General features: G+C 32.7%; 1 protein-coding gene across 1 annotated transcript in view; it reads right to left on the reverse strand.

Annotated features, from left to right (window-relative positions):
• USP24 (ubiquitin specific peptidase 24) overlaps nucleotides 1–15,308 on the reverse strand; it is a gene marked incomplete at its 5' end in the record, with an annotated part of 122,963 nt that overhangs the window by 56,513 nt on the left and 51,142 nt on the right. Inside the window, 14 exons of the mRNA XM_025051992.1 lie at nucleotides 2,064–2,219; nucleotides 3,233–3,326; nucleotides 3,489–3,574; nucleotides 4,983–5,156; nucleotides 5,249–5,347; nucleotides 6,020–6,130; nucleotides 6,252–6,318; nucleotides 9,347–9,462; nucleotides 10,523–10,576; nucleotides 10,748–10,888; nucleotides 11,791–11,867; nucleotides 13,404–13,515; nucleotides 14,308–14,439; nucleotides 15,050–15,199. Of these exons, the coding sequence (XP_024907760.1) occupies nucleotides 2,064–2,219; nucleotides 3,233–3,326; nucleotides 3,489–3,574; nucleotides 4,983–5,156; nucleotides 5,249–5,347; nucleotides 6,020–6,130; nucleotides 6,252–6,318; nucleotides 9,347–9,462; nucleotides 10,523–10,576; nucleotides 10,748–10,888; nucleotides 11,791–11,867; nucleotides 13,404–13,515; nucleotides 14,308–14,439; nucleotides 15,050–15,199 (1,569 nt within the window). The remainder of the gene's footprint in view (nucleotides 1–2,063; nucleotides 2,220–3,232; nucleotides 3,327–3,488; nucleotides 3,575–4,982; nucleotides 5,157–5,248; nucleotides 5,348–6,019; nucleotides 6,131–6,251; nucleotides 6,319–9,346; nucleotides 9,463–10,522; nucleotides 10,577–10,747; nucleotides 10,889–11,790; nucleotides 11,868–13,403; nucleotides 13,516–14,307; nucleotides 14,440–15,049; nucleotides 15,200–15,308) is intronic.

The following is a 15,308-nucleotide window of genomic DNA, read 5'->3' on the forward strand; positions in this document are numbered from 1 at the left end:
CTGACAGATCTTGGGCATGGAAGTTTCCCTTTTGCTTCAGTCTTATCAGCTAAATCAGGATAATAATTACCTTTACCAGAAAACTGTTTGGATTAAATGAGATAACAAAAGCTTAAGATGCTTAATATTAGCACTGGCACAAAACAAGTACTCCGGAAAGAATTGCTTATTTAGTTGTTATGATTTAAAATTAAAAAAAAAAAAAAAAGAAAAAAAAGACTCATTGCCTCAATTTTCCTAAGGTTTTAAACTAGATGTAATTAATGATCCTTTTCTATTCTAAAAAAATCTGTGAACCTATGGGGTTTTATAAGCTTAGATTTTTAATTTTTTTTTTTTTTTTTAAAAGATGCATTCTTCCTAAGTTGCTTTTTGGGAAACAGGTTTGTCAGCCTCAGATTACGAGCATTACATGGGGAAAAGGGAACCCTCTGTAATTCTAATCCTTCCTGAGTGTTGACAGCTACATGCACACACTCCCAATGCTTAATGGACAACAATTTAGTTAAGATGGAACGTTTCTTCCAAGGAATAGGTACTTGGAATATATGCTTTGAAGTTTCCTAGTAGGCAAACATAAGTCAAAGATCAAAATGCAGTAACAGTAAAAATAAGTGTATTTCAGTGTTAGGTTTTCCAAATGTTTTGTGTGGTCTAAAGCAAAAAACAACCTACCAAAGTTAACGGAAGTCTTAAAATTGTACTGGAGGTATTTCACTAAGTCCTAAGATAATGCAATCTGAGTAGCTGATGACAAGCTAGATCCATTGTTGGATCATTTCTGGTTTTCTAGGTATTTTCAAGTGTAGGTGTTAAGATTTACATCTTAACTTTTTTTTGAGACAATCATTCAAAAGCAAATGAGAAATCTGGCAGCAATGGAAGGTTCAAAATGTATAAGCTTATACTGGCTAAAAATTTCTAGGTAATTTTGTTTTGGGATACTGAATATATTTTAAATGTCTATATTAAACAAGGACATACTTTATTTTAAAAATATTTGCTACTTTTGAATCCAACGCTTCTTTTGATAAGAACAATTATTTTAAGGCAAATGTGAAATGTTATCACAGCTTGATCATATAAGCAACAAGTAGAGCATAAAAACGAATGAATTATATTCTCCAAATTAGATTGTCAGGAAATAAAATTTGGAAAAAATGCCCAAGCAAGTACCTTTTAGCAATTATGACCTTTATTATGACTCCAAATCTAGTCAAGATAAATGACAATTTGATAGTTAAGGCTGCTTGGGCATTGATCTAGATTCTTTAATAAATAACTACGTACAGATAACTTCTTAGGTCAAAGCAAAATCTTCCAGTGTTTTATTTTCTCCAGACCTAATGTGGTACAAGAGTCTGACCCCTGACCCTCTAAGACCAAGACTGTTTCTCCCTGGTCAATCTCCCACATTGCTTTGATAATACTTTGCTTTCAAGACTTAGTATATCCACCTTTCTCTATGTCTCACTCATAAAACAGTGGAGCAAATTATCTTGTCTTTTCAACTTTGACCCTTTAACTACCACAGTAATTATAGACAGTAAACAATTAGTAAATGTTTACTAATTAAATCTTCTAGTTTAAAGCTACTTTGGGGGAGGAGAATAAAAATATTTTTTTTTGCTTATATTCTTCCAATGGCTTTAACCTTGAAATTATGTTAACATACCTCCTGACAAATCCTCATAAAACTTAATTAATGTCAACAAATTACAATAGCTTAAAAAAAATTAAGATGCATTTAATTAATAAGAAGGCCCAGGATTAATAAATGATATTATATGTACTTGCAAAACTTCCAGAGGGAGACAATGACACATTTTAATAGATAAGTCTTCCTAATTATCTATTTAGATGATATTTTGCAAGTATAACAATGTACATAGGTATTAATGGGAAAAAACTGAGTATTTACAAAGGCAAAAACAAAAAATTTCAGTTTATATTCTATTTTATACTTTTTTTGAAACTAATTTTTAACAGATCAAACCTGTTTATTTCTGTTATCTGAAAGCATGATTCTGCAAACCAAAACAAAATGAAATTAGGTTTCTTACTTCTAAGTTATAGAGCACTCTGAAGGTAGACATTCCTGGAGCAAAAGATCGAAACAGACTTTCTAAAATTGAACTGGCACTTGGCTGATGCTGTTGCTTTGAAGAGAGTGATGGAGATTTTGAAGACTGAGAACTTGATTCAGACAGCAATGTTTTCTAAGTTTAAAAGAATGAAAAAAAATATATACCTCAAAGCACAAATTAAAGAGAAACATATAGCTGTAGATAGTCTAATATTCTTTTCCCCTTTAATGTAAGCCACACCAATGGAATTTTCTAAAAATTAATCTCATAAAACCACATCATTCTGTAATTAACAAAACTTCCAACTCCATCATACAAACTGTAAATGCTCAATAGCATTATAATCCTACATGAATGACTTTGAGAATGTATTCTAAGCAACACTAGCAGGAAGATCATCTTAATTTGTTTCTATATTTTCAAAATCTATAGTTCTAAATACTGATAATGAAATTATAAAACTGTGGAAGTGGTAGTTTTGAGAATGTTTTGAACTAGTAGTGATATATTTTATAATTACATTAGTTCTCTTCTCCCTCAAATTAACATATAAGCCATATATGACAAGACTGAGCTGATCAAAACTTCAACCACTGAAATATAAAATTCATAACTTAATTCTAACAACTTTGTTCTAAATTAATTTATTCTGAGAACATAAGCACCGTTATTGATAAAACACAATTTCAATACATACATGAATATCCTAAACAATACCCTAAAAATTAAATAAAATGAATTTTAAATATAAACAGTGAAAAAAATTAAAAAATAATCCATTTATGTAAGCAACTTAAAAACATGCAACAATCACAATCAGAGGGGCATCATGACAGAAGAATTGGAACTAGAGTCTTATCTTGGACCAGGCACTTTATCTCCCTGGGCTTTGGTTTCCTAACACATAACATGAAGGAGGTAGAAGTAGAAGATATTAAATGCTCTTCTAGTTTTGAAATTTGATACCATTTTTGACTCTAGATATTTTAAAAGCCAACATGAAGTTCTGATTTCCATTTACAGAAAAGGTATTTTTCAAGAGAAGAAAAATTATTATGGGAAAGATGATATCAAATGACCTGAATGTGATTTTATATTGATATAAAATTCCATGCCAGTTAAATAATTATCTAAGATACTCATACCTTTCTTCCTAAAGAATCAAGTTGATCAAGGGCTTCTTGAATGGCTGGATCAGTGGGTATCAAGAGCAGAAGCTTTCGTACTCGTAGAGTTATCCTGAAATTATTCAAATTTAATTTTTTTTCATAGAAGCCACAGTTTCAATAACAGTCATTTAGTATAAGACATAAAGTAAAATAAAGTTCAGGTGAAAAGTTACTTGGTTCCCTAATCTTAATAACTTTTTCTTTTTCAAGCTTTATAAATATTTATATTTACCTTGGCTCCTCTAGATTGGCAAGTTGGTAAAGCATGTCAAATACATTACATACAAGCGCCATCACAACACCAGGAAGGGATTTTTCCTTCAGGATATAAAAAGCAAAATATAAATACAAATTTACAAAAGATTTTCTTTTTAAAATCAAACATACCAACGATAAAAATACCAGTTTCAAAATACTGGTCACTATAAAACTTGAGAGAGTAGTGCTCATCTGCTCTGAAGAATACATAGGAAAAAGAGCGAGGGATCTTGCACCTTCTAGTGTGCTTATTACTTGGGCTCTCTTCTCCTATCCACCTAACAGTGAGGGGGCTAAGGCACCAAAAGGCAGGCAGAAGAAGATAGGTAAGACAAAGGGCAGGTGTAATTATTAGAATGTCGAGTGGGCACCATGGAAAGCTGACCAGAGCTCGTCAGGTGCAAACAAGGCAACGAGTGACTTAAAAGCAAAATTAGAGTAGTATATATATGTATATACACTCATACGCAATACATAGATATATATATATGTAACTTAAGTTGCGAATAAGAAGTTACCCTATTTTTTTCTAAAGGTGAGAAAAGAAAACATGGATATGGCTACACAGAAGTGATTCAGATGTGATTAAAGTGCTATTTTATGGTTATTAAAGTGCTATTTTATGGTTATAAAGAATAAGACATCACTATAGAATGTATTTATATAAGGAGGTTTAATAAATTCAGGATAAATATGAAATAGGGTAAAAATGTTAAAGATGCTATATACCTTGGTTCTATTGCCAATTAACTGTCATAATACCACTCTGAATGGGATTTCTTTCTTAAATTCTTGCTACATATCAGTACTGTATAGTTATTAAAGAAACCCACAATACTACTACTAACCCTGAAGAATTCTTTGACACCTATATAGCAAGGTTACTCTAAGTGAAAAAGAAAGACACAGTCACACAAAGATCTGAAAGCCAAGTGAAGAAAATATTTCAAGGGAAGTGATCACATGTATCAACTGTGCTGAAATGTCAAGATGAGGACTGAGAGGTAGAAATGATAGGTAACCCTGAAAGGGGTCTGAAAAGAGAGTTTTGACAATTCTTTCAAGGAGCTTTGCTGATGTGGAAAGGAGAGAAGGGGGCAGGAACTGAAGGTGGAATTGGGGTGAAGAGAGGGCTTATTTTTAAGATGACAGAAATAACACAGCATGTGTAAACTCTAATGGAAATGACTGCGTAGGGGAAGAATCAATTAAACAATCAAGAGAGATGTGCGAGAGGAGCAGCAAGCAGCGGCCAGACAGAGTGATTTGGGGACTCGAGATTCTATGGCTCAGAAGATTGATAAACTCTGTATCTTTTCCTTGACTGAAACTCATCGTTTCTCAGTGACACAGTTCTGAAAAGTCAAGATACGTCTGAGAGAAAAGGACATAATCACCCAAATCTATATGGCCAAAGGCACGAAGATATTAAATTCTAGTTTTAAAACTGAAAGTTATCACTCAATACCTGTTCCATGGCATATGATGAACTAAAAACCCCACTGCTGCTGCTGCTGGAGCTGGTAGAAGAATCGGCTGAGCTCCCAGATGGGGTCCCACTGCCAGAAGTCTTCACTGTGAGGATTTGTTCATCAGAAAAGCCCAGTTGGTGCAGTAGTTTTTGATCTTTATTCACTGTTAGCTGCAAAAAGTGATTTCTTAATTATTGAGAAGGAAAGGAAAAAGTAGTATACTCTCAGGTTAATGTGCCGTAAACTTTTTATTTAAACCTACCAAACTATCATTTGTAAATATTTGTATATTATCCACGGGGCAGCACAACTGCTTGGCTATCTTCCACCGGACACTCCCTATGGTTTCATTACTGTGAGCCTGTAAAATAAATTAAACAATGAATAATTTGTTTACTCATCCATTTAAAGAACTGTTAAAAAAATAAATAATTGTTAGTGAGCATCTGCTGTATAGTGGGCATTGCTCTAGAAGCTGCAAACGCAGCAAAACCAAAGACAAGAATCCCTGCCCTTGTGAGGTTTCCCTTCTGCTCTAAGTAAATGTTCTATTCCCAATTTCAATTCCTCATCATGCATGGAATAAAATCTCAAATCCTTCCATTGCAGTTCTTCCATTTTTTCCTTATCTCACTGTCACACCAGCTACATTGCTTGTCATGAACAAGCCAACAAAATTCCTACTTCAGGGCCTTTGTACCTGCTGCCTCCTTTGTATCTTAATCCCTGTCCGTCTTCATCAAAAATGGCATTTCATATATATTCATTACTCTCCACCAACCTATCCTGTTTTATTCTTATTTATTCTTTATAATACTCATCACCATCTGATATCATATTATATATTTATATGTGTCTTTACTTTGGTTTTGCTTTATACTCCATTAATTGCTTTTCACTTCAGATCTTTATGCTACATTTGTTTACCAAACAGCTTTTAGAATAGTCACCCATGCAGATATCTTAATTGACGTGTTTTTATAAAAATAACAAGACAACATGAATATGGCTACAGAGCTTAATGTAAACCTACCTCTACAGTAAATGTATCTTTGGTAGACTCATAGGTAACATTAAGAGTTAAAAGATGTCCATGAAATGAGGCACCATGAGGTAGAATAGTTCGTGGAACGGAGTAAAAGTCCTTGAAAAAGATAAGTCAAACAAATCAGGTATAGAGTGTCACTGTTAAACATCTCAAAAATACATACCTAACACATTGAGTCTATAAAAAGATGATTCAGTTGCTTTAAAGAGAAGCTTACCTCTATAGTGATAACATAGCGTTCTGCCAAAAGTAGCAATCTCTCAATTATTACAAGTTTAGTGGATCTGTGGATTAAAAAAAAAATTTTTTTAAACATATTTGAAATGAATTGCTGATTTGAACTCAATTTCAGTCTGTTTCAACAAAAATAATAATCACAGCACTCACTGGTCAAATACTGAAATTTGCAGACTAAACTTCCCTTTCACACCAGGGGGAGGTAATTCAATCAAGTCACAGCTGTAGTGCACAGATGGAATAAGGGAGGAGAAGCCTGCCCCTCTCCACATTTCCTTTCCTGCTCTTTTCTTTCTTTTTCTTTTTAAAATAGTTGTTCCATAAATAGAGGACCTAGGTCTCCTGGCCTATTTGTCCATCAATCCACCAAGAATGAGCAATCAGTGAGTCTGGCTTTCATTATCTTACGACAAAGATATGCCATATAATTCTGTAAACACGTGGAATCTGTCAAAATTCTAAATTGCCTGAAAATTAGACAACAAATGCAAACTAGGAAGTATTCCAAAAATAAGAGTTGCTATTTGTTTTAATTAGGTTAAGAAAGGGGAAGAAGAGAAGGACAAATAATTGTTTATCTGGTTTAAGTGAACCTTCTTATATACTTAAAACTTACAATGTAAGAATCTATTACCCTAAAGCTTTTCAAAGTACTTAAAAAATCAACACACATCAGGAGATGGAACCATCTCTGGAACAGGAAACACACAGCAAGGGAGTGTGGAGCTCTAAGACTCTAAAAATGAGACCTGAGGTATCTGTTGGTCAGACTTATGAAATCTTACTTATCATTTGAAATACAGCTGGGTTTTGCATCTACGGATTCAATCAACTGTGGATCAAAAATATTTTGGGGGAAAAAAAGTCCCTGAACGTTCCAAAAAGCAAAATTTGAATTTGCCATGTGCCAAGCACTATACTGAATCTACTCAAATGAAGTGATGTGTAGGCATGCCCTGCTGCAGCCTGTGTGCAAATATAGGTTTATGCAAACACTATGCCATTTTACATAAAGGACTCGAGCATTCTTGCATTTTGGTATCCACAGGTGTGTATCTGTGGGTGTCCTGGAACCACTCCCCCTGGGATACCAAGGGATGACGGTAATAGGATTCTGACATCCAACAGCTTATATAGTCACAGTTCTATACTTTATTAATGAGGATACTACACGTGTTAACATCGAGAGATGAAAATCCAAATGCCTTTAAACATTTGGTATTCTGGAAAGTCTAGGTGATTCATTTCAAATAAGTATATTTCTAAAACTGAAAAGAGGTATTACCATTTTCTAACAATTGCTCTGGTATGCTGATTAGCAGTATCGGAAATTTCACTTTAAAAAGAACTGGATAAACATGTTTTAATAGTTTTATTAAATACATTTAACAGAGTTCTAAATTCTTTCAGTCTATGGGCAGGAACCAGAATTTGAAATTCAGATGGAAAATCTTTAAGAAACATCTAAGTGGCATAAGTGAATTGTTGAGTGTACTATTTTAATTATACCTCGGTAATAAATTAAACCACAGACAGCATTGCAAAATACTGTAGAAAGAATAATTCCTCCTTCATAAGTTGGAACAATTAATGTCACTGAAAAGTTCTTTCAAAACTAGTAAAATAAGATAGAAAAAAATGTCCTGGTTTAAATACAACTTTGACATTACACATTCTTATTAACTCTGTTTAGAGTTTATAATAAGAATATTTAAAAACTATGTGGTTTTGCTCTGTATTCAAGTATGAAATGATTCATATAAAAAGCACTTAGTAAAAAGAAAAAAACAAAAAGCACACTTATTTAAAGTAGAAGTTTGGAAATCTCAATCCAATAGTTCATTAATGCAGATAAATGAATCATTAAGAACCTAGGTCATAGAGATAAACTACGTCTTATAAACATGTAATTAGGAATTCCTTATATACATTCTTAATAAAAGTTTATTTAAAATATACTTTCAAGAATATGGGAATGCAAAAGTCATGCTAGTGTTCTTACCATTAGTTCAATCTATAATCATTTTCTGTCATTTTAAGAGGTTCTAAAGGGTTGCGTTTTACTGGCTTCTTTCATATTAATAAAGTATCACTAAACAGTACTTAACTCATTTTAAAAAAGAAGATAAATAAGAATGTGAACAAGGATATTGCCCTGATTCATTTTCTAAAGGGAGGCTTTAAGAAGAAAAGGAACATCCCCAACTATAAATAAAACACATACATATATACACACACACATACAGTCACGCCAGTTGAAAAAGACTATGACCACCCATCGCTAGAGGGAGGCAGAGTGGGGTGCAGAGAGTGAGCAGAGAGTGAGCTCTTCTCTGAGCACCTGCCAAGATTTCCTGGGCATCATTGATTTGAGGTTGTTTATCAGTAATGAAAGGCTCATAAAACAGTACAAAAGTTTTAGTTACTTCAATCTGATGTTTCTAACTACTGATCTATTATTCTCTTTATTTATCAAAGAGCTACAGCAAATATTGAAGTCAGATTTCACTGATAAGCAAAAACACTAAACACAGCAATGCTGATTAAGAGACAATGTCAGTTCAAAGTTTTAACACAAATATTTGGTGATAAAGTTCTTATTAAAATTATTTTGAAAAATAATTTTAAGTAATTATTTTAACTATGATTATAATGTATAATTTTAATAATCATCATCTTCTACTTCATTTTGCTTATGCTGTTAATGCCCTGGATTTGACTATTCAAGGAGGAAATTATAAGATGTCTAAGCAAGCAAATATTTCAAATGAAAAAAAATTACTCTTCATACAATACATATATCTTTGTTCCACCAAAATAGAGAAGGTTATTCATTATACAATGTAAAAGTAAAATGAATCAGAAAAACAACAAAACTTGTTTACTAGGTAGAGGGGTAGGAGCAGAGTAGTACTTGGTTATGAAGATGACCTACAAATCTTGCAAAAGTTATGAAATAAAATGAGGAAATAAACAATTCAGAGATCTCCATAGAAAAAAACGATGTCAATTATTTTTTTAAACTGACATTTATTCACACATTGTGTATTTGTTATAACTTCTGCAATCGCTTACCTATATGGAGACTGAACTGATGTTGCTACAGTTGGCATGGCAGTTGCTGTAAGCATTTTTGTTGCTCTGGTCACAGCATGTGTTAGAGTAGGGCCACCAAGTGCTGAACTGGCTGCCTATGAAATAAGAAATAATCATTGTATATCAGGGCTTCTCAACGTCAGCTCTATTGACATTTTGGACTGGAAACTTTTTGTTATGGAGAACTGTCCTGGGCGTTGTTGGATGTTAACAGCATCCCTGACCTCTCTGCTCATAACCTACCTACCAGTAGGTGCCAATAGGACTCCTCTAACTGTGATATCCTAAAAGGTCTCCAGTCATTGCCAAATAATCTGTGGGAAGATAAATAACCTCCAGTTGAGTACTACTATTATACATATGTTAACATTTACATGGTACCTCATTTAGGTGTACCTGAATATTTTAAATGTTTTTTTTTATGACGACTTATTTGGATAGACGTCACGACTTGGGAAATCCTATACAGATTCTAGCATATATTCATCATCAAAATGTTTTTGACATATTGATAATTGAGGCAGTAGTATTTTATGTTTTTAGAATACTCTTTATTAGGTATAAAACAAGTAAGCACAAATTAAGAAAGAAAATGAATGTTTAATGCTTTAACCATCATGCTAGAAATAAGGCATTGTAAATATACGTAAGATAGTATTACACAGAAGGCTTCTAATGGCCAACCAATACCACCTACTACTGAGTGTCTTGCTATGGTATTCAATAGCATTTACAATATAAAGGTAAAACATACAGAAGTATAGGACAAGAAGCAAATGCCTGTTTAAAATTCCTGGACCAAAAAATAAAAAGGATAAAAAGAATCTATTGGAAATGAAGAATGTAGAGTAGACCTATTTTCTGAATACAGTACCTAAACCCCTGAGGCGGGGGTGGGGTGCGAGGGGTGGCGTAAAGCAGGAAAGAGGGGTGGTGTAGGGAGAAGGAACAATCTTCTATGAAGTATACTTCCATACTGGGGACATCGAAGCAAATATCTGTTCCTTATGTTACAATGTGGCACTGTTCAAAAATTCTTCAATGGGATCCAGCCACAAATATCAACATTATATATGATCTCAAAATGTAAAATTATAAAAGGAAAAAAATAAGGCATTTATTTCAAAAACAGGTTAAATAAAATTTGCTACTCACTTCTAATCTTGTGTAGCAATCAGCAATGAATTTCTTATGTAATGATACAGAATCCTAAAAGTAAGAGGCATATGGAAATTAAAATTAGTCCGGCATTTAGCTGTAATCATTAAGGACAAAAACATCAAAATAAAGAAGCCTATTTTTAGGCATGCCAACTTATAAACAAAAATATGTATAATTTTCTGCTCTTCTGTATATAATTTTCTTCCCTTGGATACCCACCTTTTTTAACCTAGGATTTAGATTAATGTAACTATAGTTTATGATCAACTGAATAGCTTCATTTGCAATTTCTTCATCAGGTGATTCCATGGCTATTTTCCAAATGAAATCCATTCCTATCAATTCCAGCTTTTCTACATACTGTTAAAAGAAAAAAGCATTATATAGCACACCAATTATTTTGTTACAATTTAAGTTTACACCTCTTTAGTTCAAAATTAAGGCCGCAAAAACCAAGCTATGTGAGAAGATATATTGTACCAATATGGAACTTTAAAACAACAACAAAAAAAAACGACCCACAGAAACAATGGACAGCATCCAAGGGAACCAGGATAGATAAGGAGATTTTTCTCCAGACACCTTTATACTAAACTAGACATCTACCCAGATGAGGTACTGATGCAGAAATAGCAGTGGAGTGAGATGGGCACCATTTCAGGAACTCTTCTTCAAAAAGAAATGAGTCAAGCTAGAAGTAGTTAGTAATCGTTGGGGCTCATCGGTCTTCCCAAGGGCTTAAAAGATCTTGTAAAAATTCTTACCACCAGGAAGCCAGGTCATAAATGAAACACTCTTGGGAAAAAAAAAAGTTATTTTTTTGTCTTTCTTTCTAAAGGTGCATATGTAAATATAAACATCAGCTGTAAACATTCTATAGCTCATTTTCCTGCTTGTCTGTTCTTAAAATTTTCTCCCCAAAACTCTGACACTATGATTCCAAAATTGAACATTTTGTTACTTTTTTAGGAACGTGAAGATTGACAGATCTGAGGAGTTGGTAGCTTGGATGGAACTATCTTACTCCACATTCAGCTAGCCACAGGAGGCTGTAAGCTGTTCCAGATCAGTAAGAAACAAAGAGAGATTTGAGAAGTTAGATGTGTTGAAAAGGGAAGCTGTTTTAGAAAACAACAGGCAAGGGATTACTCACGCTTTAAAAAAAAAAATCATGTTTAATCTCAATTACAGCATGCTTTTTGCTGAATATCAAGTTTTACTGGATTATCTAAATTATCTAGATTTGAAAATGATGTACTTACCAACTGAGCTCCTTGTCTTTTCAATCGATGATCGCAGAGATTCACATTTTCAAAAAAGGTCTTAAATAAGTTAAAACCTAAAATTATAGAATGTCAGATAAATTCATGCATTTTAGATCAATGAAAAGATTCAAAGCATATCAAAAAGTAAAACTATAAAACATTTAAGACAAAACATAAGCACAAATCTTTAAGACCTTGGATTAGGGAATGGTTTCTTAGATATGGTGCCAAAAGTACAGCAGCAAAAGAAAAAATAGATAAACTGGACTGTATCAAATTAAAAACTTTTTTGCTTCGATAAACTGGACTGTATCAAATTAAAAACTTTTTTGCTTCAAAGGACTATTAAGAAAGGGAAAAGACAACCCATAGGATGGGACAAAATATTTGCAAATCATATATCCGATAAGGAGCTAGTATTCATAATATATAAAGAATTCAACAGTGCAACAATAAAAAGACAAAATAACCTAATTAAAAAATAGGCAAAAGATTTTAATAGGTAGTTCCCCAAAGAAGATATACAAATGGCTGATAAGCATAATATCATTAGTCTTCAGGGAAAAGCAGATCAATACCACATGATACTACTTCATACCTACTAGGATGGCTAAAACAAAAATGATAGACAATAGCTAGTAGTGGTTAGGATCAGGAGAAACTGGAACCCTCATACATTGCTGATGGCATTTAAAATACTGCAGCCACGTTGCACTATTTGGCAGTTCCTCAAATGTTAATTATGATATAGCAATTCCACTCCTGGGTATATGCTCAAGAGGAATGAAAACCTGTGTTCACACAAAAACTTGTACAAGAAGTTTATAAAAGTATGATTAACACTGGCCAAAAAGTGGTAACAATCCAAATGTCTATCAATTGATGAATGGATAAACAAATTGTGGTATATCCTTACAATGGAATATTATTCAGCCTAAATGAAATGAAGTACGTGATACATGCTACAACCTGGGTGAACCTTGAAAACATTATGCCTCAGGATAATGAAAAAAGCCAGATACGAAAGGCAACATATTATATAATTTCATTTATATGAAATGCTCGAATTAGGCTAATCTGTAAAGACAGAATATAGATTAGAGACTGGGGGTAGGGGTGGATGGGAGTGACTGCTAATGGGTACAGGATTTCCTTTTGAGATGAAATGTTTTGTGATTAGAAAGTGGTGAAGGTTACACAACTTTGTGACTATACTAAAGGCCAATGATTGTAAAAAGTGAATTTTATGGTATCTGAATTATATTTCAATAAAAAATTTCAATGAAAAGAAACACCTACAAAGAAGATTTCTATACTTTGACAAATTTTTATCTTAAATGAATCCTTTTTGAACTAAGTAACTTCATGAGAAGATAGTTTGCCAATTTGAGTTATCAGGCCGTAAAATTAAAAAATTAATTATAAGATACCATTTATATAGAAAGGAATTTATCTGTGTATATAAACAGATATATATTTATGTCTTTACATGCACAAGGAAAAGTCCAGAAGAAATTCCAAACTATCTGGTTGTTTCTGAGAAGTTGGCTTAGCAGGGAAGAATAAAAATTTTCGAAGAACTAAAAACAATGATTTTACATTTGTCCTACCATTCATAGTGATTTCATATGATTCCAATTTAAGAATTTTCTCCTTGAAAAGTTGCTGTTGAACATCACTCTCAAGATCGTGCTGCCCTTTTGTAAACCATTCAAAACACATCTGTGGATCAAGACAAATAGCATCCTTTAACTAAAATCCATTTCAGAAAAATACTTCCAAATTGGGACAGTAAAGGTAAATTATTTTTTAATTCTTCAAAAATTTATATTGCTAAAATACCACTCAAAACTGAAATGCTTAGAACTCTAGACTAAATAAAACAGTAAGTTACTACCAAACTTTCCTACAGATAATGAAAACATATATTTGTATTTTTCTTTGAATTTCATACTTGAGTATTTTCACGAAAATTTATTAATAAGCCTTACTTATGTGTCAGGTACTGTTACAAATTTAGTCCTTTCAACAATCCTATGAAATAGTTACTATTATCCTATAAAATGAGAGGAGGAAACAGTGTTTCACTGTTAGAAAACGTCAAAACAGGTGTTGTGCCCCTGGTTTAATCTATTTTCAGCTGTTTAATTATAGCTCTAAAAATCTGTCAAGGCATTCATTCTCCTTTGGTGTTTTTGGGGTATAATATCATACAGAACTCAGTTTTCTCTTGGTAAATTAAAATTAGTTTCATGTAATGGGAAAAACACTAAAAGATATACTGAAAATTCGTTGGTTGTACTTACGTGGCTTAATTTAGTTTTATCCAGAATGGTATCAAAATTACCAAAGCACTCACACATTTATTTATACCACAGACATATATCATATAAAATATTTTTCTAGCATTTATAGTAAATTGAAAGTGTTTAGATATGAAGATGTGAGACACACAAAAAGTGAAATATTAAGTCCCGCTTCTGCCTTTCTTTACCCACAATACCATCTTCTTACTTCTCTATCTAATTCACAAACGTCCTGGCCGGTCACAAGACACTCCCAGATTTCCTTGGCTCGATTCCAACCCAGATACAGAGTAGCTTCTTGCAAGAAAAATGCCAGAAATTTTAGATGGGCCTCTAAATACTACAAAAAAAAAAAAAAAAAAAAAAGATAATTATTTAGCTCTAGGCATTCATACCTACAAGCAAAAATTTAAAAAAACTTTAAAAAATTATTTCATCTAATGCTTTTTCATATAATTAAGGGTAAAGTAAATGTGAGAAATCTGTTTACAAGTTGACAGTACAATGTAGAAGTTACTTCTGCACGTCTATTATAAATTCAGTTGACTTTAGATGCCAACAAAATATAATTTCAGCAATCTCAAAGTAAAACACCACAAACTTGCAACTGGTGTGGTAAGATTTTTTTCTAATTTCTAAAAATACTACTACTAATCAACTGATTTGAAAACAAAAGCAATTATCCACAAGAACTGACAATTAGTATTTCATATCAAAGACAAAGAGGTTTATTTTTATTACTTTATCTAAATATGCAGTTCTTAGGTGACACCAAATTTCTAAAATTTTATTTTGAAATGATTATAGTCAAGATGTAAAATTGTTCCATCTCTATAAAGATATCTTATGCCAACTTTTTAGAATTACATTCGACAAATATTTTTACAGTTCAAGTGCAAAAAGTCCAGATGAACATTGTAAATCGTGAAACAAAAGCACAGTGCCGATACCTCCCGGTAAGTGTATCGACCATCTACTAGTGTTGAACCAGTTAAGCCTCCAGGTCCAGCCATGGCTGCTGCAAGTCGATGACAAGCTATCAAACTTCCTGTTACCAATTTCACAATTTCAAAATTTTTCTTCAAGTCTTGAATAATGCTCTTGGCAAAAACAACAACAAAAAATGGTATGAGAATTTAGTTATTTTGTCAGTTTAATACAAACTTCTATGTTAGCATGCAGTCCTAGGTGAGTGATAGCAAACATAAT

Source organism: Pteropus alecto, unplaced genomic scaffold (assembly GCF_000325575.1).
Source record: "Pteropus alecto unplaced genomic scaffold, ASM32557v1 scaffold25, whole genome shotgun sequence".
Taxonomy (NCBI): domain Eukaryota; kingdom Metazoa; phylum Chordata; class Mammalia; order Chiroptera; family Pteropodidae; genus Pteropus; species Pteropus alecto.